The 26,671-nt window shown below is 41.7% G+C and overlaps 1 protein-coding gene across 8 annotated transcripts in view; it reads left to right on the plus strand.

Moving 5' to 3' along the window:
• UBR5 (ubiquitin protein ligase E3 component n-recognin 5) overlaps nucleotides 1-26,671 on the plus strand; it is a 1,080,924-nt gene that overhangs the window by 465,837 nt on the left and 588,416 nt on the right. For all 8 annotated transcript variants that reach the window (XM_033933084.1, XM_033933089.1, XM_033933086.1 and 5 more), the window contains 2 exons: nucleotides 2,506-2,615; nucleotides 15,856-15,968. In XM_033933084.1, the coding sequence (XP_033788975.1) occupies nucleotides 2,506-2,615; nucleotides 15,856-15,968 (223 nt within the window). The remainder of the gene's footprint in view (nucleotides 1-2,505; nucleotides 2,616-15,855; nucleotides 15,969-26,671) is intronic.

Genomic DNA, 26,671 nt, shown 5'->3' on the forward strand with positions numbered 1-26,671 from the left:
GTTTTTACATATGTTATGTCCTGTCATTAACAAGTATGCTAACTGTTCCCCATTTTTAATTGTTAAATGCTTAGAATTTATGATTAGTGTTTCATCAAAAATTTTAATAAACTTGAAACTATTGGGAAATGTTAATAGAATAGGTTTTCTTGAAGATATAGCTAATTCTACTGTTTTTAAGAAGATACAGAGTTTTCTATGCAGAGCAGCAATTGAACCCAAAACTATTATTGGTATGATTCTATCAGATCTGTAAGAAGCATTGAGGTAAAACATACGGTGGACTGGCAATTTTCACTCCTCAGATGCAGTGAATTGTTTAACTTTGGGAGGAAAAGAGAAGGCGTGACAGGGAGAGAATATGATGTTGAGTTACATATGTGTGAAATGGAAATATGGTATTGGGTTCTGGTTAACTGTACAAAGTGCTACTCAGTAAACTGGATGGGGCATTTTCATTTGCTACGTTTCTGTATACAGGAACTCTTGATTTATACATTGAGATTAAATGGTGTGGCTTTGAGAGATGTTTTTATAGTGTCATAGTACTGAACACCTGCTTGAAATAGGTTTGGATAGGCAGGAGCACTTTGGCAAGTAGAATTAGAAGCAGGGTTGAAAAGTTTTTAAGGGCTTTGGGATAGTGTAGTGATTTATCACACTACCTGTATGAACATGTAGTTCTGATTTTCCTACATAAAGCAACATTGCATGTTCATTTAGCCAGTGTGGTAAAACCTGGGACTAGTTGACAAGTACTCCAAATTCTTGTAGAGGAATGTATATGTTGGGTGGGATATGCATGATTCAGATGGCAATAGAGCAGTGTATTGCAAACTGTGTGCTGCAGCGAGATTCTGGGTGTGCTGTGAGATGCCGGTTGACTGCTTAGAGGATGTGCCTCTCACGGCAAGAGGCACGTCCTAGTGTCAGTCAGCCAGCACCTCTCATACTCTCCCCCCCACACACAGGCGTAGTAATAGCAAGCTCAGGTTCCTGTATGGAGGACCTCTGCTCAATCGTGGACATTGACGTGATGACATTACACATGCATGTGATGTCATTGCGTCGATGTCTGCACCCTCCAGACTCAGCCCTGAGTTTAGAGTGCCACGGCTTCAAAAAATTTGCGAGGCAATGCAATAGAGGATTATGTATGGACAGGTGTATGTCCCAGCTGTTGATAATGGTGGGGGTATGTGTGTCTGCTACAGGGATTGTGATGAACAGTGATGTTGGTGGGGATATATTGTTCCTGTTGTTAGATTTTCCTATGTATAATGTATAATTGTCCACCAACATGATATATAACAAAGAATAAAAACAGGCAGCACCCTCTTTTGTGTGCAGAAAGGCATGCCTACATTACTTCACAGTAAAGAAAAGCTAAAAATACTGCTGGTTTCAACATACCACGAGCAGTAGTATCTCCCAGGTACTGATTGATGTAAGAGCTAATAGAAAAGGTCCCATTTAATTACAAGAGTTTTTATTTATAGATAATGTTTTATATTCAGTTGTGAAAATTATGCTGAAAGTACAGTATGTCCACTTGAATGTACTGAAATAGATTAACAAGCAAATTCCATCCTCCCTTTTATCAAGCTGCGCTGTTGAACAGCACTAGCTAAATCAGGGATCTCAAAGTCCCTCCTTGAGGGCCGCAATCCAGTCGGGTTTTCAGGATTTCCCCAATGAATATGCATTGAAAGCAGTGCATGCACATAGATCTCATGCATATTCATTGGGGAAATCCTGAAAACCCGACTGGATTGCGGCCCTCAAGGAGAGAATTTGAGACCCCTGAGCTAAATACTGAGTTGCCCATTCTAATCCTGTGGGAAGCTTGGCATTTAGCAGGCAGTGTGGCTTGATAAAAAGGGTTTGAGAATACTTTATTGGAATGACACTTTAAAGGGAAAATGGAAAAGGGGAGAAGTTGATGGGTTAAAGTGACAGGCACTAGAGGTTTGTGGTTCATAGTGTATTAAGTGTTTGTGGTTCATAGTGTATTAAGAAATGACTTGGAAACCTGTATTTCTTATCCGTTCATACTGTCATTTGGAATGTATTTGTTTGACTCGCTTGTATTTTAGGGCAATGTAGTTTTTGCTTATTCCCTTTGGATCTGAGGAAGGGAATATCTACTCTGAAAAGCTAATCAAGAAGGGTATTGTTTTAGTTTAATAAAAAGGTATCACCTTATTTTATTTATTTATGTTTTATAATCTTTATTTTCTTGCTGAAAGTATACTATCTGGAAAAAATTAAAAGCAATTTAAAATACCCCAAATTCTACTTAAAGTACATTTTTGAAATGAGGCAGTACAGAACTGCTTGTTTTTGTAAGTAAAAAGTATGGTCATACAGTGTGCTGCATACATTTTGGACATTTCACTAGATGGCGGTATGAAAAAACTGCATTAAAAATCTTGTTTCCATGCTAACAGATGGAGCATTATTGTCTCAATGTAACTATTATATATCTTTTTTAAAACTACCTAGACTTGAGAGCAAACAAGAACCAGTGAAAACTGAAATGGGTCCCCCGCCTTCTCCAGCTTCAACCTGCAGTGATGCATCTTCTATTGCAAGTAGCGCTTCAATGCCCTATAGTAAGTATCTTGTGAAATGAAAATAAATTATGTGAAAGGAATGACACAGAAAGCATTTATTTTTTAATTGTTTTTTTTTTCCTAAAATGTGTACTGTTTTGCCACTTTTTGGTTCAGCAGTCCATAGCATCAAAGTTTGACGAGTTTATCCATTCTCCCTGAGTATGGGTTTCTCTTGAGTAAGAGATGAAGTAGAGCAATATATTGAAGGTTCTTTCCCACCTGTGAGGTGCTTCTTCCTTTCTTGTCTTTGTCATCTACCGTTCCCCTTCAGTCCTTTGCCTATGTGTTTCACTTCTGAGCTGAGTCTTCTCTGCTCCATCTTTTGACCCTCTTCCCAGAGCCAGTATTGGAGCGGTGCAAACATACACGATATAGGTTTTCAAATCCTTAACCCTACTCCTCTGCCCTCCAACCCAGCCAGTAGATTAACCAATGTCCTCTTAACCTATATCCATGACATCTTGTTTGTCTGTCTTGCCTGTTTAGATTGTAAGCTCTTTCAAGAAGGGACTGTTTCTTACTCTTTGTGACTCTGTACAGAGCTGTAAGCGTCTGGTAGCGCTATAGAAATAATTATTAGTAGTGCAAACGGGCCAACTACCCAGGGCCTCCATGTCATTGCTTGCCTGAAGCTGAAGAAATCCAGCCTACCAGTGGGGGACCCCTCCTTAATTTTCGCCCTTGAGCCTCAGCATGTATGACCCCAGCCCTGCCTCTTTTCTACTAGATTTGGCTTTCAGATTTTGTATTTGGAGGACTAGCAGTATAGAAAGAGAGTGACCTAAGCCTTTAGAATCTAACTGGTAGGTGATTTTATTGGTTCTATAGTGTGTGTTGTCCCTAGAGAAATTCAAGATGTTGGCATTGCTTTGATTTGGTTTTTTGCTAAACTGTTCATAATATAAACTATGCAACCTGATCTAAAGAGATGGGTATAGAGAGGGCTCATTCAAAGTAAAAGTTATAGACTTTTTAAAAACAAAATTTTTCGGATGGGGGATTACGTCAAGGAATTGTTGTCTGGGTGGCAGCATCTGGAAGGAGTAGAAATGCAGCGGGCAAAACTGAAAGGAGTTATTGTAAGGGCAACAGACCTTTTTGTGAGGCAAGTAAGTAAGTGTAAGAGGAAAAGAAGGCCACTTTGGTTATTAAAAGTAGTAGCTGAGAAGGTAAGGAATAAGAGGTTAGCTTTCATAAACTACAAAAGATCACAGAAAGAGGAAGACAGGCAAAAAATAGCTGGAAAAGTTAAGAGAGGCTGGTCGAGTAGTCAGGATAGAAAAGATACAAATGGAAGAAAAAATAGCTGATATGGTAAAACGAGGAGACACTAAATATATCAGTGATAGGAAGACGTGCAAAAGTGGCATTGTGAGACTCATAAGTGAAGGGGAGAAATATGTAGAAGCTGATAAAGAAAAGACTGAATTGCTTAACAAATATTTATTTTCTGTGTTCACGGCTGAAGCGCCAGGAGTGGGACTGCAGAATACAAACACAAATAGGGATGGAGTAGTGATAGACCCTTCCAGAAGAGGTGGTGGAGTCAGAGATTGTATCTGAATTCAAGAAAGTGTGGGTTCTCTTAGAGAGAAGAAGAAATAATGGTTACTCTGGATGGGCCATTTGGCCTTTATCTTCCATCAAGTTTCTATGTGAACAATATGAGGGAGTACTGATATGTTCTCAGCCCAAGCAACGTCCTAAATTCTGAGCATTATTTTAGCACTGTAGTTGAAAAGTGTTATTTTATTTTGTAAAGCGCCAATTTGCAGAATAGTAATGCTGAGGATCCACTTCTTCCTTCCCTAGGCCTGGATCCAGTGGCGTACCAAAGAGGGGGGGCGGGTAGTCCCCCCTGGGTGCACACCCTAGGGGGGTGCATAGCCACCTGGGTCCGGAACGTCCTGGCCTACTGTTGAAAAAGACCTGCACCTCAGCGCAGCTGCCGGTGCACCCCCTCCAATGTACTTGCTCTGGAGCAGAGTCGACAACCGTGCTGAGTTGCAAGAAGGTCCCGCGATGAGTACGTCTGACGGCTGTGCTCCAGAAGAAGTAAGTTAAGTCGAAGGGGGTGGACCCGGCAGATGCAGGGAGTTGCGGCAAGGTATGCCTCTGACTGGATCTCCATCATTTTCCACCTTCAACTGCGGGTAGCTACTTTGGCTAAGTGCCAAACATACCTATCGGAAAATGTTGCTGGAGAAGGTGCAGGAGTTTGAGATCAAGACAAAAGAACTGGGAAGAATTGAGCTCCATGATTCTAATGGGAAAAGCTTGAGTGAATATGATCACTTGTTGAAAGAGACTTGACAGAAAAACTTATCCACACCACATCCAAATGTATTCTGTCCAGCAAAGCATTTCATGCTTTATTGCTTCAATATTGGGAGTAACTTTTACAACGACCAACTGTTTTTTGGTTTGTTGACCTGAGGAAGGCTTTGAGTAGCTGAAACATGATCCATGTCGGGTCATGTTAATAAAGAGTCATTCCAAGTTTGCAACCTCGGAGGAGATGGCCACCTGTCTCTCTCCACCCACATCTCACATGTGGTCTCTACTTCTTTTTACTACTTACCCCAACTCCAAAGGATCAAACCCAACCGCTCAAAATCAGATCTTGCCCAACTCCTCTATACCTATGTGCTCTCTAGGATGGATTACTGCAACTCCATCTTTAACAGATTCTCCACGAAAGACTTGAAATGCCTACAGCGGGTGCAGAACTCAGCAGTCCGCCTCTTGTACAACCTCCAATCTCTGTGATCCCATCACACTGGCTACCTGTCAGAAAGTGCTGCACCTATAAGGCCTGGTAATGGTAAATAAAAGATTCCACCACAAACCCCCCCCCCCCCTACATAGCATCCAAACTACAACCATACATCCCCGACCGTTTTCTCCGCGATTCAGCATCCTCCCTGGAAGATCTGTCAAAATAGAAACAGCAAGCAAACTCTCCTACAGCCACTTTCTTTCATGACTATGGAACTAATTGCCTACTCGGATCAGGTCACTGGACTCACTGATAGCCTTCCGAAGAGCAGTGAAGACCTTCCTTTTCCACTAACAATACTGTGCGGACAAACTCCTTTTGTAGACTACTGTCTGTAACCTCATGTCCATATGTAAATTCTTGTCATTTGTAGATTACTGCCTGTAACATCATGTCCTTATCTTACACTATGAATGTCGTATTGTAACCCGTTCTGAGCTTTTAAGAGGATGTGATATAAATCTAAATAAATAAATAAGCAATAAAGTTTTTACTTACAAGTTAAATATCACAAGACAGAGACTCTCCTTATTGACTTTTAGTACTCTTGACTACCATGATTGAAATACTATTGAGACTCCACTTTGTGCATTCCTATTTGTAGTTCCTGTGGAGATCTGTTGTTTTTCTGGTTTATGTTTATTCCTATGATAAGAACATAAGAATAGCCTAATGGATCACACCAATGGTCCATCTAGCCCAGTATAACAACTTCACGGAGGCCGATCTAAGTCACAAGTAGCTGGCAAAAACACAGATAATAGCAGCAATCCATGCCACCACATTGGAAGCATGTTTTTATACTTTTTTTCACATTTAAGAACTTCCAAACCGTTGAGCGTTCTTCTTTTTTTATCAATTCAATGCTCATTTTAAAATTTTACAAAACTTCTTGTGTTTACTCTGATGTAGATGCATATGTCATCTTCAAATAAGCATATTTTCTCCTCACAATCCTCTACAGTGCTGTATACACTCGCAGTAAAACTTACATTTTTCATACAAAGAAATAAGTTCGGAGTAGATTGCACCAAGCATCAGTTACAACCCTAAAGGCAAAAGGGAGGTAACCCGCAGACTGGATGGATCATTCTGATTTTTATCTGCCATTATTTATTATATTACAATACATAGAGATACTGAATAGTATGAGAAAAATGAAAAGATAAGCAGACCACACAAAAGAAAATAGGCAATTTATTAAACAAACAGTACCTGATGTGGCCAGATTTTTCCTGATGGGCAGGAAAAAAAACAACAAACTTCAAGTGTAAGCAATACGACAGGATGAGCTGGTAAAGATTAACTAGAGGGAAACAGAAAAATACCTGTCCCTCTAGAGCAGAGGTATCAAATGTTGGTCCTTGAGGGCCGCAATTCAGTCAAGTTTTCAGGATTTCCCCAATGAATATGAATGAGATCTATTAGCATACAATGAAAGCAGTGTTCATTGCATGCATGTTCATTGGGGAAATCCTGAAAACTCGACTGGATTGCAGACCTCGAGGACTGACATTTGACACCCCTGCTCTAGAGGTAACAAATACAGGTAAATTGCCACCAAACAAACAGCTCCTCTTGACACGAAATCTCCAGCTCATTATGCTATATACCTTATAGGACACACATTATGCTGGCGTATAGGACACACTTTCCCCCTCAAAATACGCTTAAAGTATGGGGTGCGTCATATGCGCGGTAATCAAAATTATGAGTTGAAATTTCATTCATTCTAAAACTTCTGGTTTATATTAATATACCGTCACATTGTTTCTGCTCTCTCTCGGATGCTGCGAGGTCTGCGCCAGGTTTCTGGTTTTGAGGATGAAGATTAAAAGGTACTTAGTTACATTTTTTGTAGACATAAATAACATAAAATTAGTACAGTAAATCATTATGGAAATTCATGAAAAAATGTATAAAAAAAGAGTGTGTCTTATATGCCGCTGCGTCCTATACGCTGGCAAATAGGGTAAGTGATAAATAGTAGTGGTAGTGACAAATAGTAGTAGTAGTTAGTAGTCTTATTGCTTCTACTTGGAGAGTTTTTTCTGCTCTTGAAGCCTTTAGGATGAAATATGGCTGTGTTGGGCACTGTTTGTTTAATAAATTGACTATTTTCTTTTGTTATATGGTCTGCTTATCTTTGTTTTGCACTCTTCACTTGCAGATCATAGTATCTCATTTTTTACCTAGTATAAGAAAAATGACATGGACAACAGAAACCATCCTTTGTAGTGTTATATACAAAACTATCAAATATGATAAAAATGATAACACTTCCCTTATAAAGAGAGGCTAAACAAGGCTAAGGCTCTTGGAGAAAAGCTAATAGAGATATGATAGGAGTTTATATGAGTGAGATGATATGATAGAAGTTTATAAAAAATCATGAATTGTTAAACCTGTCAACATATGGAAAAAATCATAGGGGGTCCCTCCCCCCAGTGCAGTCCATAATTAAGTTGTGGAATCTGTTTGCCGGATCAAAAAAACTTTTAGTGAGATTTAAAAGAAGTTTGGACAAGTCCAGGTAGACTCAGAAGAGACATCCCCCCCCCCCTTTACATAACAGCGCTAGTGTTTTTAGCACGTGTCGCGGCGGTAACAGTTGCAATGCTCATATAATTTTTATAAAAGGAGGGGATTGTTCATCTCTGAAAGTTAGCTAAAGAAATATATATCTATTTTGGGGGGGCTGCTTGATATTTGTGACCCAAACTGGTCAGTTTCGGAAACAGGATGCTGAGCTTGAGGAACCTTGATCTGACTTAGCATGACTTTTCTTATGTTTTTAACAAGCCCTATTAAGTCCTGAAGTATCATCAGAGTTCTGTTACTTAATCAATTCACGATTCAGCTCACATCATTACATTATCCTCATGAACTGGCTAGACTGTTTAGTTCTCTATATAGCACATTATCAAAAGTATGAACCAGTGTGACTTTCTGGTCAACAGGTCATAACCTCAGCTATTGATTTTGTGACCTATCTGGGGTTGTTTGTGACACAATATGGGAAGTGCTAGTCTAGGGTATCGGTGTTTCTCCCTGGAGGTGCTAAGGAGTGGGTACTTTTTAAAGATGCTTTTCAAGTTTGAGTGTCCTTTTAAGGATTTTAAAACTTTTATATTTTATTAGTCATTTGTATTGGACTTATTTGTTTTTGACCCCGTCCTTTTGTATTTCCTTTATACCTCACTTTCCTTTAACTATTGTAGTTCTTCTCCTCTTTCCATTTGTACCTGTTTGTCCAGTTGTGTACGTTATCTTTTGTTAAGTTATGTTAATTGTATTACTTGTTTTTACCCTATTTTAAATTGTACAACCACCTTGAAATAAATGATAAGGCAGTATATCAAATCAATAATAAACTTGAAACTTGAACATGGAGTGCATTTTCCCAACACAACGGGAGATGGTTACTTCCCAAAACTTGGAAAATAGAAAACAAATAGTGAAGGAAGACTCTGGTGCTCAATATCTTTTATTAATACATCATGACTCAACACGATCATGTTTTGGCTCAACCAGGCCTGCCTCAGGAGTCTATTGGTAGAGTGATATGCTGTCTAATGTCTTCTCAAGAATTACACAAATGTCGCTCTTTTAAAACTTTTTAGACCATCCAAAAAATATGGCTTTATTGTTCTTCGATGCAGACTGTCATTTCTGAAGTGCATCGCCTATTGAGGCAACTACGCTTTGACACCTGCTGTACCAGGTAATGGCATGCAGTACTGGTGCCTCCTCTTCATACATCGAGATGCTGCTTCTATTCATTTTTTATTCAGTGTCGAAGGAACTGCATTGAGTTAGCCTTGATAGCATCATAGGTAACGATGGATTAACCAACAGTACCAGTGCACTTTTTCTGGGATCAGTTGAAAGAGTTCTTCAAGATGAATATCGCTTGTATACTACACCGATGCTACCATCAAATCCCTTGGTATCAGCTTATTCTGAACGCAACATATACAGACCACAGGTACCAACTCAAATTTTTTCATCACATAAGAACATCGAGATCTCAAGGGAACATCATCACAATTACGATTTTCCTTCCCTTTGATGTTATTTGATCCCTTTGATGTTACCGAAGCTGCTGCACCAAAGGTACTAGCTATTGACCAAAGGGTACTGGTGTAAATTTTCAAGTAGGGTCATTCCATGTCAAGTGGACCAATTCTGAAAACTGCCCATGCTCGATCCCCTTGAAATCCAACCAAATTTTACAGGAGTGTTGTCTTTTTTGGATCTATCTCAATTTGGTCAGGAGCTAGGGGTGGTTGAACAAAAGCAATCGATCCACTCACATGCCTCATGTGACCAAAAGCACCAACTTTGCGTTTTTGGTATAACACCTTGGGGCAAGTTTCTATGCCAAGTTTGAAATCTTTTGCGAACGTGTTTCCATTTTTACAGGTCAGCAAAGTAGGCAAAAAAAAATTCACGAATGAACATTTTTGGCAAAGTTTAGCTCCATACTGCTGCTTGTAGGTAAGTCAGCTGAGGGTACAACTTTACCAGCAGACATGTACCATGAGGCACTTACAAGATTTGCAATATGAGCTTTTATAGTCAAGTGAAGCTGAAGATATGACCATCCAAAAAATATGGCTTTATGCATTTATGCAAATTTTCACTGTTTTTTAGATTCAAATATCTCTAATGTGTATTTTTTTTGTTTGTTTTTTATATAATTTGAAAGAGCATGTTTTTTGCTACAGAAGTTATCCTGTTTCATCTTGGACCCGATCTTTCTTTGATGAGAATTGATGGTTTAAAGATAAGGATTACTTGCTTGCGTAAACATGTTATGTTGAAGTGTCATTAGCACTTCATTGTGAATGTGCAGTGGAACTATATTGATTTGAATACTCATAACCAAGCTTTGCCAACCACAAATATTCATCTTGTACTATGTTCAGCGTTTGTCAAACTTACTGTGCACTTTTGTAAGATGACAGTCAAAACATGCATTGGCTTGCATAAACTACTTACTGCATGCAAACCCAAAAGTATAATCATGAGATTCACAAGGATGTACACATAGCTGTAGTAGTATGTCTGATACATGAATCTATTCTGAACATGTTCTGACTTGCTGTATGAACAAGTCTGGCTTTAAGGTTCGTCATGACCTTATAACACCATATGACTTCATTATTTGACAAAGCTTGCCTTTGGCTATTGCTTTCCGTCTTTTCCTTCTGTGCAGCATCTAGTTCTTTCCCTAGTTAACTAGACTATGCCTGTGTGGATTTTGGAAACTTACTCTGCAATTGCTGACATGTACAACTTGCTTTGCTCTATTTTCATTGTGTTCTCACACTGTTATTTTTCACCTTACTTTTCTGTATTTTTAGGTGACTCTTATCTTATAGAGACTAATAATAAGCTAGAGCCCTGCAGTATTGGAATTTATGATAGTTCTGAGTGCCAGAAACCATCTACCTGGAGAAAGCTGCTTGAAGCTAATTTCTCTTTGCCTGACCAAGAATTAATTAAAAGACGCTCTGGACTTCTACTTTGTCCGTGGAATCTAATATCTGTACTCATCATGAAGCCTTGATTCTGATGAAGTTTGAATTTCTACAGAAAAACTGCTGTAATCCATTCAGAAAACAGAATCACAGCAATATCAAAGGTCTACGTCCAATTGATCTTCCTGCAGCTGATCATTTAAAAGCTATCACAAAACATGAGATTAAACCAGGCCAAAAGCTTTGCCCAAGATGCAGGCAAGCCTTGCATTTCAAACTGCAAGATTTAAGTAGCCCTAAGTCTGATTCTTACAGTGATGACTCTACCAATGCATCTGAAAACCTCAGTGCCAGGTTTTCACCACTAGGAATCTCTCCTCTAAAGATTCAACGGATTAGCAAGCAAAATTCCTTAAGTTATGCTAAACGCAAACTCTGAAGCCCATAATGCAATTGCAGACCAAATTGCAGTTATTGGTGACTTAACTCCAGCTGATATCAAAGCAGAACCAGAAAGTGGCCAATGTAAAAGGTGTTCTGACTATAACCTTCTATTAACTGAACTGAAGCAGAAGTTGGAACTATCTAGTAATAGGGAGAAAATACAAATTCTCACTCTCGCTCCGCACAGCTGATCTATTGAGAAAAACTGCTTTGTAATTTGGCGTTTCAACAAGAATGGTTAAAAAGGCCAGGAAACTGAAATAGCAAGGTGGCATTCTTGCTGTTCCAGCAACAAAGAGAGGAAAAGTGCTTGCTCACAGATTTTCCCCAATGAATATGCATAAGATCTATTTGCATGTACTGCTTTCAGTGTATGCTAATAGATCTCATACATATTCATTGGTGAAATCCTGAAAATCTGACTGGATTGCGGCCCTCGAGGAGGGACTTTAACACCCCTGATCCAGATGATATCATTGAATTTAAGCAGTGGATTCACACTAATCGGGAAACACTGGAAACTTGGCAGTTATCCATAGAGGACTTCACAGCCGAATTAATTGGAAAAAATTCTAATTTGGCCAGCCACCATTTTATTTCCAAGTACCAATGTGCTTATCTGAAGGAACTGAAAGCAAATATAAAGGCTTCCACAGTACATGTTACTCCATTTGCGAGACTTCATCTAAGGATATCTCAATGGACTCTTTCATTTCAGTGATCTCAAGCGTTTGACCCTCTATCTTAACAAATTACAGTCACTCCTTCTTTTCAACAGTCGCTGCAGTGGTGGATGAATTCTTCCAATCTGTCCAGAGGATTTTGTTCCATACCCATCCTCATCAGGAAATTCTGACCACGGACTCGTCCACTTACGCATGGGGAGCTCATCTGGACAGTCTTTGTACACAAGTTCACATAAGAACATAAGAAGTGCCATCTCCGGATCAAACCTTTGGTCCATCAAGTCCGGCAATCGCACACGCGGAGGCCCTCCCAGGTGTACACCTGGCATAATTTGTAATCACCCATATCCTTCTATGCCTCTCATAAGGAGATGTGCATCTAGTTTGCTTTTAAATCCTAGGACGGTCGATTCCGCAATAACCTCATCGAGGAGAGCATTCCAGGTGTCCACCACTCTGCGTGAAGCAGAACTTCCTGACCACCTTTGTTATATAAATCTGATGGAACTCAGAGTGATCTACAATGCTTTCAGAGCTTTTCAGCACATTGTGACCAGCACTGTCCGTATCCTTACGGACAATCAGGTCACGATGTATTACATAAGCAAACAATGAGGCACGGAGTCCTGCCTTTGTCAGGAGGCCCAGAAGATTTGGATCTGGCCATTGCTTGCAATATATTCCTGAAAACAATATATATTCAAGGGAAACATAATTCTCTTGCAGACAGACTCAGCAGGTTTCTTCAACCACATGAGTGGGCACTCAGTTCTGCAGTCTTGTATCACATCTTCTCTCAGTGGGGGACTCCTCGGATAGAACAATTTGCTTCCCCCCCATAATCACAAGCTAGCCCAGTTTTGTTCCTGGCAGTATTCTCCTCACCATCTAGAAGCGGATGCTTTTCTACTGGATTGGACTCAGTAATTTTTTTATGCTTTTCCTCCAATCCCTCTCATTCTCAAAATGCTTGTTAAGCTCAAGGAGGAATCAGGAACCATAATTCTTATAGCTCCTCGGTGGCCCAGTCAACCCTGATTTCCCTGCTACAGTACTTCTCTTCAAATTTTCCCGTCTCTTACACAGAATCATGGATCTCTTCTGCATCCCAATCTTTCAGCGTTGCACCTGATAGCTTGGTACCTCTCAGCCTAATATCAGCTGACCTTCATCTTTCTCAGTCTGTCTGACTAATCTTGGAAGCATCCAGAAAACCATCCATGCAGCAGTGTTACCAGCAAAAATGGGCAGTTTCTCATCTGGTGTGCTCTTCGTCATCATGAGGCTAAATTTACCTCTGTCTCTTCAGTATTGTACTATCTTCTTCATTTATCCAATTTAAGTCTCAGAACCACTTCAATTAGAGTTCATCTCAATGCTATCAATGCTTTTCATGAGTCAGTCGATGGGAAACCTCTCACTGCTCATCTTCTTTCAATGTCAAACCACATCTCAAACCACTTCCAGAGGTTTGGGATCATAATGTGGTCCTTGCTGCTTTTGAACCAATGTCTGCGGCTCATCTCAAGTATCTTACTTGTTAAGTGGTCTTTCTCATCTCTCTTACTTCAGCTCGATGAGTCAGTGAACTTCAAGCACTGGTGGTGGATTCTCCTTTCACAGTGTTCCACCATGAGAAAGTGGTGCTTCATACCCATCCTAAGTTTCTTCCAAAGGTTGTCACGGAATTTCACCTTATTCAATCTATTGTACTTCAAGTATTGTTTCCTAAGCCTCATTCTCATCTTGGAGAAACGGCTCTTCACACTCTGGACTGCTATTTGCAGAAAACTCAACCGCATATAACATCTCCTCAACTTTTTGTCTCCTCTGATCCTAACAAGTTGGGACATCCAGTATTCAAGAGAACAATTTCCACAAGGTTGGCCTCTTGTATCTCTTTCTGTTATGCTCAGGTTGGGCTACAACTGGGGCGTCGTGTCAGAGGCAACAAAGTCAGAGCTATGGCAGCTTTAGTTGCTTTTCTTTACTCCACTCCTATTGATGAACTCCTATTGGTCCTCAGTTCACACATTCACTTCACACTACTGTTTGGAATCTTATTCTAATGACCAACTCTTCCTCCATTCCATTCTATTAAGCTAGGGAGTCCCACATGTGAGAATATGCTGCCTGCTTGTTCTGGGATAAAGCACAGTTACTTACTGTAACAGGTATCCAGGGACAGCAGTCAGATATTCTCACAACCCACCCATCTCCCCTAGTTGGCTTCTTATCTTGCTTAAGAAACTAAGGAGCTGCGAGTGGCGTTGGGCGGGAAGGCATTTGCACATGTTCAGTGCGGGTAGTTTGTGAACTTTCTCAAGTTCTTAAAATGGTGATGCACTTTTAAAGCTCTCTATACCAGGGCTCTGTGGATGACATCACACATATGTGAGAATATCTGCTTGCTGTCCCTGGATAACACCTGTTTTGTTACGTAACTGCATTATCTGGGACAGCAGGCATGTATTCTCGCAACCCGCCTACCTCCCCTGGTTGGCTTCTTCACTTGGGCATAGAAATGATAACCTTGCGAGCTGGCATTGGACGGGTAGGCACTTGCGCATGTACAGTGCGGGCAGTCTCGAAATTGCTAAAAGCTTAAAGTAACAGTACACTTTACTACTGTCTGTAGCGGGGCTCTGTGGATGACATCACCCACCTGTGAGAATATCTGCCTGCTATATCTGGATGACACCTGTTATGGTAAGTAACTGTGCTATTTGGTAATAACAAGTAAAGCTGTAAAATTTCACAGTGAAATTCCAAGCAGTTGCTGAGAAAACAAAAAATTGTAGGGGTTACTTTTTTGCTTTACTCTATAATCGTTTCTCTCATCCTTTATTATAAAAATGGACTTTAATTCTGTTAAAAAGGATTGACTCTGAGGGATCTTTTGTAAGCACATCTGATCATAGCAGAAGACAAAGGATTTTGTTTGTAGTGTTATAAAAATGTTTTCATATAGACCCTTTTACTAAGCTGCAGTAGAGGTTTCTATTGCGGCCCAGAGCACTAAATGCCCCAACACTTCTCCAGTGCTCAAAGGTATTCTATAATCCCGTTGGAGCAGCGTTAGAGCATTTAGAGCTCCTGGCCAAGGTAGAAACCTATACTGTGGCTTAGTAAAAAAAAGGGGAGGGGGAATAATTTGACAATTAAGTTCACACTGTTATAAATAGGATACAAAATTAAAAATTCCATGAATTGCTTCTTAAACCAAAAATAGTTCAACACTGTCAGCAGAAGCATTAATCCTAAATAATGCTAGCTAAACAGAATTACTATTACAACATCTTCATAAAATTTAATATAACCTTATTTTGAATACAGGTAGTCATATAAAGAAAATGTCAAAAGGCAGTGAGTTTTATATGACTGGTGGGTATTAAATCTTAATGTGGCAAAATATTTTTTTCATGATTTTGTGACACACTGGATTTAAATCAGATTGTGTTGATCCTTCAGAAGTGATTTTTTGAAGTCATTGTTGACACTTTGCTTTATAAAATTAGTTTTCCTCTTTATCTTTATAAACCATGCTTGATTAGTTTGTAAACCATGCTATAATTGTTAAATATTTTTCTCATTACCCTTCTCTCAACAACATTTTAAGTTCCATTTACAACAATGTTGAAAGTATTTTGTAGTCTTTTATCTACCAAAGTTAAAGGTTTCTAACTATATTTGCCAGGCATGAACTGTGTATTTGCATAAAAATATAGTAAATGGCAGGAGATAAAGACCTGAATGGTCCATCCAGTCTGCTCATTAGTTACTTGCATTATAAATTCATAAATAAGTTAAATGTTCTGACACTGGCTATTTTATTGTCCAAGAACGACGACGATCTACTCCAGCTCCCAAGGAGGAGGAGAAGGTGAATGAAGAACAGTGGCCCCTTAGGGAAGTTGTGTTTGTAGAAGATGTTAAGAATGTTCCTGTTGGCAAGGTATAAAAATTAGAGAAAAATATTAATAATTTACCAGGAATTGCTGCTTATAAAAATGTCATGACTTTTGTACTGTTATATATTTTTGAACATGTTTTCAAGTTTGCTAGAAGTTTACCATACAATGTATGCAGATACCACCTCAACAGTAAAATTGTTAAAAGAATATTCTGTTATCAGGACAAGCAGGCAGCATATTCTCTCATATGGGTGACTTCATCCACGGAGCCTCGATGCAGAGAGCCTCGCAAGGAGACTAGCTTGAAGAACTTTTAGGAAGTTTGCGATCGCCGCACCATGCTTTCGCAAGTGCCTTCCAGCCCAGTGTAGGGCGCGCATCTCTTCCTCATCTCCTCAGTTCTAAGTTTTCTGCGGAGCCGAGAAGTCCTCATTTCGATGCTCTGCGTAAAGAGTTCTACTCATGCCTTTTCTCACCGTGGCTCGTGTATTTTTCTTTACAGGGTCACTGTGTTTCTTTTTGCGTTTTATTTTTAAAAATAAAAAATTTAGAAGTTTTTTTAGTTTTTATTCCTTGTGTCACATTGGGGCCTACTCTGCGGCCTCAGCCTGTGGGCTTTGATTTAACTGCGGCGGAGTTTCCTTTTATGTCCCGACTGGTCACAGGCTTCAAGAAGTGTAGTCAGTGTCAACGTGCAATCTCTCTCACTGACCCACACAAGTGGTATGTTCAGTGTTTAGGACCTGACCATCGTCCAGAGTCCACTGTGCTACACTTCAACCTCGGACTCTCAAATGCCATTGCGTTCAGCTTGAAAAAAATATTTGGTGGCATGGATCGGCCTTTGCCTAAGGCCCTGACCCCGATTCAAGCCTCGACCTCCACTCCAGCGAAGTCTTCTACGGGGCAAACACCTTTAGCCTTGACTTCAAACGTAATCAAACCTGCCTCGTTCGGGAAGTCTTCATCTTCGGGGAAATCAGCTAAATCTTCGCCTGAGGAGCCATTATCCTCACTGTCTCCCTCAGGTAAGATAGCTAAGTCAACTCCTCCGGATATGCCACCCTTAGAACCGGTGGTGTTGAAGCTGCCAGGAAACGTGTCTCAAAATCGAATCAGCGTTCTTCCTCGAGGTCATCTTCCTCGGAGACTGTAGCCACACCAAATGTACCAGATTCAGTGGTTACGGTGCCGGTTTTGCAGAATATGTTGGCAACTCTTCTGCATCAGGAGTTTGGTAATATGCTTGCCCAATTAATTCCTGTTTCGACTCTGCTTCCTGCAGTCCAGCCTGAGCACTCAGCAGTATTACAAGGAGTCGAGTCCTTGGCAGTGCCTCGAACTCAACCTAGTCACTCTATACAAGGAGTTGAGTCTTTTAAAGAGTACCTTGAGCTGAATCTACCCACTCTGTGCAAGGAATCGAGTCCTTAAGAGTGCCTCGAGCTGAATATGATCCGTTTTGATCTGGACGCAGGAGAGAAACATCGGTCCAAAACGACAGCCACGGCACTGAACTTCTGAAAAGGGAATTATGAAGGGATGAGACTCATGGTAGGGAAGAAGATTAAGAAGAGGATAAGCACTGTTAAAACGCTAGAGCAAGCTTGGTCCCTTTTCAAGGACACGGTCACCGAGGCGCAAAATCTATATATATCGCATATCAACAAGGGATCAAAGAAGAAAAAAAACAAAGAACTGGCGTGGCTCACTGTAGAGGTGAAGGAAATGATCAGAGATAAGACATCTTCGTTTAAAGAATGGAAAAGGTCAAAACCGGACAAAAACTGGAACAAACACAAATAACATCAACGCAGGTGCCATAGGGTGGTAAAAGGGGCCAAAAGACACTACGAGGAAAAAATAGCCAAGGTGGCGAAAAACTTAAAGTTGTTCTTTCAATATATCAAGGGGAAACGATCTGCGAAGGAAGTGGTGGGACCGTTGGATGACCATGGAATAAAGGGAGCGCTAAGAGGACAAAGCAATCGCCGACAAACTGAACACATTTTTTTGCGTCTGTATTTACCGAAGAAGATTTACACAGTATACCGGAACCCATCAGGCTATATGCTGGAAACGAAGATGAAAAGCTGACAGGATTGACGGTCAGTCTAGAGGAGGTGTGTAGGCAGATTGATAAGCTTAAGAGCGATAAATCCCTGGGACAGGATGGCATCCATCCGAGGGTCATCAAGGAACTGAAAGGGACCATAGCTGAACTGCTTCAACTAATAGCCAATCTGTCGATCAAATCGGGAAAGATTCCAGAAGACAGGAAGGTGGCGAATGTTACATCGATCTTCAAGAAAGGTTTTAGGGGAGATCCGGGAAACTACAGACCGGTAAGTCTGACCTCGGTACCAGGAAAGATGGTAGAGGTGCTGATAAAGGACCGCATCATTGATCACCTTGACGGACACGGTCTGATGAGGACCAGACAGCACGGTTTCAGCAAAGGCAGATCTTGTTTGACAAACTTGCTGCACTTCTTCGAGGGAGTAAACAGGCAGATAGACAAGGGCGACCCGGCCGACATTGTATATCTGTATTTTCAGAAAGCGTTTGACAAGGTTCCGCATGAACGATTACTTCGGAAAATTGCGAACCATGGAATTGAGGGTGAAATACATGGATTAAAAACTGGCTGGATTATAGGAAACAGAGAATGGGGATAAATGGACAATACTCGGACTGGAAGAGCATCACCAGATACCATGACAGAAGGAGCTGAGTTCTTTTTGGTATCTCGACGTCATTCTCTGACTTCCAGTCCTCCTTCCTCACTTAAGGCACAGCCCTTTTCGAAGCATAGGATGAGGACTCCTCGACATTCATCTTCCAGGCTGGATCTGACTTAATCACAGGACCGTGATTCGAGGCATAATTCTCCACTTTATATGTCGAGGCCTTCATCGAGACCCAAGTCTTCTTCTCGAGACAGGTCTCGTTTATCGAGGCATAGAGAATCTGTCAAGGAGATCTGTTCCAGAGCCTCACCACTCTTGTCAGTTGAGCTCTTCTCCCGTGAGGTTCTCTTCACATTCTATGAGTGGGTCATCTTTGCCTATGGATTCAGATCTCAGGTATCAATACTTCAGAGAGGTTTCACCCTCGTTCTTTGCGATGAGAGCAATCTCTAGGTCACCTTTTCCTTTACGAGGTCGTACCTCTTCAGATCAGGTATCCTTTCCCAAGTTTCTCTGTCAAATGAGTAAAGATCTTAACATCACTTTAGAATCTGACTCAAAATACTCTAAGGAATATTTAGAAGAATTGGGTATGCCTCATCCTCCTAGGGAGTCCCTCAAATTACCCATCAATGGCATTCTTTCTCAAACTTTTAAAAGAAATCTTGAGGCCCCATATTCCGCTCCTACTGTGCCAGCAAAGTTGGAATCTCGTTACAGGATGATCCACTGTAAGGGATTTGAGAAGTCTCAATTATCCCATCAGTCTCTTCTCGTGGAGTGTTCTTTGAAAAGAACCAATCTTGCCAAAGTTTATGCAACCTGGAAGAGAGGGCAGGACCATGGACAAGTTTCGTCGTTGGCTGTATCAAAATTCATTGACGACAAACCGAATTTTGAACTACAACTTTGTTTTTATCTCTTATGTCAAGCATTTGATCAATACCATGTCTGATTTTTTTCAAATATCTTCCTCAACATTGACTTCCAGAGTTTCAACAAATGCATAACATTCTGGGTCAAGTCCGCATGCATATGGTTCAAGCTGCATATAATATATTTGAAATGTCCTCTAGAGTCACTGTGTTCTTGGTGGCGGTGCGCCGTCTTGCTTCGCTCTGCACTGTGGATATGGACCCGAATCTTCAAGATCGCCTAGATAACATCCCATGCCAGGGCAATGAGTTATTTGATGACTCTATTGAGGCAGCTACCAAATGCTTATCAGACCACGAGAAGTCATTTGCTTCCAACATCAGGGCAAAGCCAAAGTCTTCCACTGCCAAGGGTTATAGGCCGACTCCATCCTACCAGAGGCGTTTTCCTCAGAAGGCCGCCCCTTATTCAAGGCCGCCTTCTAAGAAACAACAACAGCAGCAAAAACCTCAGACTTCTGCTGCACCTAAAGCCTCAGTCTTTTTGACCATCTAACACAGAGCATAACCTCAATCGTTCTGCCTCTGTCCTCTCCTCTTCTCATTTGGGGTCGTCTCCATCATTTTTACCAGGTAAGGGAACTCATCCGACCTCTGGGTCATCTCTACTCAGAGAGGGTTACTCTCTTCATTTTATCCAGATGCCACCAAATCTTCCCCCAAGAGTGTATTCTTCTAGTCCATCGCAGACCACCCTTCTTCAGGAAGCTCAAGCTCTGCTTCGTCTCCGTGCCATCGAGACAGTTCCTCCAAAACAGCAGAACATGGAATTTTACTCCCGTTACTTCTTTGTCCCGAAGAAGACGGGGGATCTCCGACTTATCTTGGATCTCAGAGCTCTCAACAAATTTCTTGTCAGAGAAAAATTTCAGCATCCTTGTAGCATTCTTGTATTTCCTAGATCAGAACGATTGGTTATGCTCTCTGGATCTAAAAGAGGCTTTCACTCACATTCCCATTCATCCAGCCTCTCGCAAATTCCTCAGATTTCGGGTGGGAAATCATCATTTTCAGTACAGAGTGCTACCCTGCTTCCTGGCTTTATCTCCCAGAGTGTTCACCAAGTGCCTCATAGTAGTAGCAGCAGCTTTGCGCAACCATGGTCTTCAGGTTTTCCCATACCTGGACGATTGGATCATCAAAGATTCAACATCTCAGGGGGTTATTGGAGTGACTCAAAGGACTTCTTGGTTCCTCCAAAGTTTGGGATTCGAAATCAACTTTCCAAAATCCCAGCTTCAGCCCTCTGAGACTCTACAGTTCATTGGAGCTGTACTGGACACTATGCAACTCAGAGCATTCCTTCCTCAACAATGTCAAGATGCTCTTATTCGACTTTGTCACAAAGTATCATCTTTCACTTCGCTCTTAGCGAGACACATGATGGTTCTCCTAGGTCACATGGCTTCTACAGTTCACGTGACTCCTATTGCCAGACTTCTCCTGAAAATTCATTAGTTGACCCTGGCATCTCAGTGGGCACAGGCTTTTGACCCACTCTCAGCACACTACAGTGACTCCTTCATTGAGACAGTCTCTCCACTGGTGAATTCTCTCTTCAAATCTCTACATAGGTTTACTGTTCCAAATGCCCCCTCATCAGTAGGTCCTTAAGACAGATTCCTCAACCTACGCTTGGGGGGCTCATCTCGATGGTCTCCGTACTCAAGGGCAATAGTCCAGCACAGATCGTCTGTGTCACATAAATCTGTTGGAACTCAGAGCGATCGTCAATGCTCTCAAAGCTTTTCAGCATCATCTTCACGATCAAGTAAGTAGTCCTCATTCGCACAGACAATCAAGTTGAGGAACAGGATCTTTTCACCTGTGTCAGGAGGCTCAGAAGGTTTGGAATTGGGCAATCTGTCACAACACCTTGTTGAAAGCATTCTACATTCAAGGAGAGAAAAACTGTCTGGTGGACAAATTGAGTTGTCTTCTACAACTCTGGACACTCAATTCTTCGCCACTCCATCACATTTTTTCTCACTAGGGGACCCCTCAAATAGATCTCTTTGCGTCTCCCCACAACAACAAACTGCGTCACATCTTTGCCAGGATATACTCTTCTCACCGTCTGGAAGCAGATGCGATTCTTCTAGAATGGACGAATCAGTTTCTGTATGCATTTCCTCCATTCCTTCTCATTCTCAAGACACTTGTCAAACTCAAACAAGAACATGCCACCATGATTCTGATAGTTCCTCGGTGGCCCAGACAACCTTGGTTCTCCCTTCTACTTCAACTCAGCAGCAGGGAGCCACTACTTCTACCAGATTTTCTGTCTCTGCTTCATCCCAAAGTGCAGTCTCTACACCTGACAGCTTGGTACCTCTCAATCTAACTGCCACTCTACAGTTTTCTCAATCTGTCAAGGACATTTTAGAAGCTTCCAAGAAGCCTATCACTAGACAATGTTACCACCAGAAATAGACTAGATTTTCTGCTTGGGGCACCATTCATCACAAGGAGCCTCAATCTACCTCCTTGTCTTCAGTTTTGGATTACCTGTTGTATTTATCTTAATCAGGCCTCAAATCAACATCCAGTTGATTCCATCTCAGTGCAATTGCTGCTTTCCATCAGCCTATCGAAGGGAAACCCCTTTCTGCTCATCCTGTGGTTTCCAGATTTATGAAAGGACTTTTCATTGTCAAGCCACCTTTCAAACCGTCTCCAGTGATTTGGGATCTCAATGTGGTTCTTGCTCAGTTGATGAAGTCTCCTTTTGAACCAATGGCTTGGCCTCATCTCAAATATCTCACTTGGAAAGTGGTTTTCCTCATTGCTCTCATGTCTGCTTGTAGAGTCAGTGAGCTTCAAGCTTTAGTAGCAGACCCACCTTTCACAGTATTCCATCATGACAAGGTGGTCCTCTGTACTCATCTTAAATTCTTATCTAAAGTGGTTTCAGAATTTCATCTCAATCAATCTATTGTACTTCCAGTGTTTTTTCCAAAGCCTCATTCTCATCCTGGTGAAACAGCTCTTCATACTCTGGACTGTAAGCATGCTTTGGCGTTCTACTTGCAAGGACTAAGCCACAGAGATCTTCTCCTCAACTTTTTGTCTCCTTTGATCCTAACAAGTTGGGACATTCAGTTTCTAAGCACACCATCTCCAACTGGTTGGTTGGTTGCATCTCTTTCTGCTATGCTCAGGCTGGACTGTATCTACAGGGTCGAGTCAAAGCATCTGTAGCTTTCCTTAGATCTACTCCTATTGAGGAAATCTGCAAAGCTGCCACTTGGTCCTTGGTTCATTCTTTCAGCTCTCATTATTGTCTGGATTCTTTTTCCAGACAGGATGGCCACTTAGGCCAGGCAGTATTGCAAAATTTATTCTCCTGAATTGCCAACACTCCCACCATCCCATTGTTGTTAGCTTGAAGGTCACCCATCAGTGAGAATATGCTGCCTGCTTGTCCTGGGATAAAGCACAGTTTCTTACCGTAACAGGTGTTATCTAGGGATAGCAGGCAGATATTCTTACAACCCACTCACCTCCCCTGGTTGGCTTCTTGGCTAGCTATATGAACTGAGGAGACGCGTGCCCTACGTAGGGCGGGAAGGCACTTGCGCATGCGCGGTGCGGCAGTCGCAAACTTTCTAAAAGTTCTTCAAGCAAGTCTGTTTGCAAGGCTGTCCGCATTGAGGCTCCGTGGATGACGTCACCCATATATGAGAATATCTGCCTGCTGTCCCTGAATAACACCTTTTATGGTAAGTAACTGTGCTATCTATGCTATCTTCACCACCATGTCCTGTGGACTGCATAGCAATTACATACCCCTTTCCATCCTGAATCTTATTGATATTCTATCATTTTTTGTTGTTGACTGTTGCTTATGCTCAGATTGATTTTGTTGTATACCTCCTTGGTTGAATTTTTTTCCAAAAGGCTGTAAATAAATCCTAATAAATATTACCAGTGTCCCTACCTTTGGATTAGCCAGATAGAATGCTTGAAGGAACTACTTCCCAAGTAGAAACATAGAACATGACGGCAGAAAAAGGTCGATGGCCCATAAAGTCTGCCCACTCAAGAACCCTCCCTCCAACTAGTCTGCCTGCTCAAGGACCCTTCTTCCCTGGAGTATCTATTGATTGAGCATAACTCCATAGTACTCCCACCTGTTTGTCCCATCGACTCTTGAAGTCGAGCACGTTACTGGTCTGATCACTGGTACTAGGTGTCCATTTGTTGATAGTGTTGACCTCATTTAAATGGGTAAACATTGTCAAAGGTCTCCTAAATCTTAGAGAGAACAGTAGTATCAGAAATCCTTAGCTAACTTTTACCTGTGACACCCCTCTATGCCTTCTCTTCCCTGTGTAGTTTAGCATTCCCCCTGCAAGCCTTCATTTCTCTTGCAATTTCCAGTAGAGGAGGAGATAACACCTACATGTGGCCTTTATGCACAGGTCCACATTCAAGCAAACCCTGATCCACACCACTGACCTTCGGATGCATACTTCCTGTTGAATAGGAGTTTAATAGAGCAGCACTAGAGCATGGGCTTGTGTGTAAAGGCCCTCTGAAGCATTCAGTCCACTAGCAGTTTTAGGCCTGGCCTGAGAGGAGGTAGGGAGGGTGGTACTGGAGACTTGATAGATTAGGAACTCCACCATGCTACTGTCATTGCCCTCCCACTTCCAAATTCTGCCATCATAAAGGATGTGTAGTCTTTGTAGTGGCAGGGCCAGCCCTGATGCTGACTAAGGAATAAGAAAAGACCCTGGATTAGCTGAGTAAGTTAAGAAGAGAAATGCTAAGATATAGGGCTTTAGCTATGCAAATCCATAAGTGCAGCATAGTAGCACAGGGGTGATAAGGGAAGGATCACTTGTTGAAACTGATTGCTTATGTTGACTTTTTAAATTAAAACCACACAAGCTTCTGTTTGCGTGACTCAGGAAGAAACTCTCTCACAAGCCGCACCAAATAGAATGCTCAGGTCCAGGATGGCTCTTTCTGAAGTTGTCAATCCAAGCAAAATGCTGGCACAATTCTAGAACTTGGTCAAAAACAAAAACGGAGGAAAATATACTTTACTTCTAATAAAGAAGCGTGAAAAAGTCAAAATTGCAAGATGATAATACACAACATGGTGTAAGCGTATTGTGTATTATTATATTGCAATTCTAGAACTTGACATACTACCATCTTGCACTCCTACAAGGGCGGGGCTCTGATAAGCCAGTTGTCCAGATAGGGGTGAATTTGAATTCTTATGCGCCGGAGGTGAAACAGAGAAATATGATGGCAGTTAAAGGCCAAATGGCCTAATCAGTCTGCCCATCTGCAGTAACCATTATCTTTTCCTCTCTCTAAGAGATCCCACGTGCCTATCCCATGCTTTCTTGAATTCAGACACAGTCTCTGTCTCTACCACCTCTTCTGGGAGACTGTTCCATGCATCTGCCACCCTTTCTGTAAAAAATTATTTCCTTAGATTTCTCCTGAGTCTGTCACCTCTTAAGTTCATCCTATGCCCTCTCATTCCAGAGCTTCCTTTGAAATGAAAGAGACTTGACTCATGCACATTTGTGCCACATAGATATTTAAACATCTCTTTTATATATCTCCTCTCTTGCCTTTCCACCAAAGTATACATATTGTGATCTGTAAGTCTGACCCCATACGCCTTGTGACAAAGACCAAGCTTCCAGGCTGATCCGACTGGGTAACCTGTTGGCCAACCTGCTTAGTTTTCTCTAAAGTTCAGGGCTGTCCCTGAAGTGGTCTCGCTTCCTGTTAAGCAGGGATCAAGCTCAGACTGTTGGGTGCCCTTAGGAGGCTCAGCTGTGTTTCACAGGGGAGCGGCTGCATCCTTGCACTTCTGCAAGTCCAGGTGTGCATTCGGTGGTCTGCAGGGGTGGCGGTATAGTCAGACAAGGTAGTCTGGCTGGCAGCCCGAAGATCAAATTAGTGAAGCATTCCCAGCTTTGTGGCAGTGATTTGAATCATCTGGCTACTGTAAGAGAGCTGGAAGCAGGAGTGTAGCACTTCTGTCTGATTTGAGGTCACAGTGAGTAAACCAGGTTGACAGCCTGTTTGAGACATCGGGTGAAGTTTAAAATGTGGGTTTTGGTGGTTTCTGAGTTTTCCCCCTTGTTCCCCCCTCCTCAAAAATCCTAAAATTGCCAATTTTAGAGTTTGGAAAAGGTAAAAAAAAAAAATAATGCAATCTTTTTTCTTCAGCTCTCAATACTTTGTTTTTGTCCTGGAAAACTGCTGGAATGAAATCTTTGGGCATGAAATTCATGCCAGAATTGCGCAAAATTGCACTACATGCTGCGTGGTGCAGCCGGGCTGACAGTGGTGCCCAAATTAATTTCTCCTCTGCTGCAACAAGCTCGCAGAAAGTCAGCCAGCCTGGCGGCCGTTGCTGTTTTCGGGACTTGGCACTGCTGATCCGCCTGTCAGCCAGGCTACAGATCTTCCGCAGCCCAAGAAACACAAGTTTAAGTCATCTAAGAGTTACTTTATGCCTCAGGAGCTGGACACTTTCTCCAAATTTATGAAAGTTTTGTGGTCAGTGTTTCAGACCAAATGTTCTCTACCTGAAAGTTCTTAATCCCCCACCGCAGTGTCTCTTAGTGGCGTGGTGCCTTTGGGCACACCATCACCTCCATCTGATGCGGTTCTTCAGTTGCCTAATTGTGATCTGGGGGACCTGGATGCTAATGTCTCCCTTACTGATCCCTTGTTTGCACCCGACATGGGAGACCAGGGGTTCTTTTCTGGATTGGCGGATCGTTCAGGAACCGTAGATTCTGAGGAGGATTATGTGTTTTGCACTTATTTAAATTTGTGGTGCTGTCAGATCTCATCTCTGAGCCATTGCAGGAGTTGAACTTGGTTCCTCATCCATCTCCTTCCACCTTTTCTTCTTTGCTTTGTTGTGTGCACTCACAGTCAGCTACCTTTCTTTGGCACCCTTACATGAAATTTCTGGTTTCAGAGCAATTTGACTCTCCAGAAGGTCCTCTAAAAATTGCTAGAGCTATGTCCCACTTGAATCCTGTGGCACAGGAATATCAGCAGCTTATTGCACAGCCCCGAGTGGATTCCATGGTTGTGCAAGTGATTAAGCGCACCTCTCTACCCAATGAG

This window comes from Geotrypetes seraphini, chromosome 2, assembly GCF_902459505.1.
Source record: "Geotrypetes seraphini chromosome 2, aGeoSer1.1, whole genome shotgun sequence".
Classification (NCBI taxonomy): domain Eukaryota; kingdom Metazoa; phylum Chordata; class Amphibia; order Gymnophiona; family Dermophiidae; genus Geotrypetes; species Geotrypetes seraphini.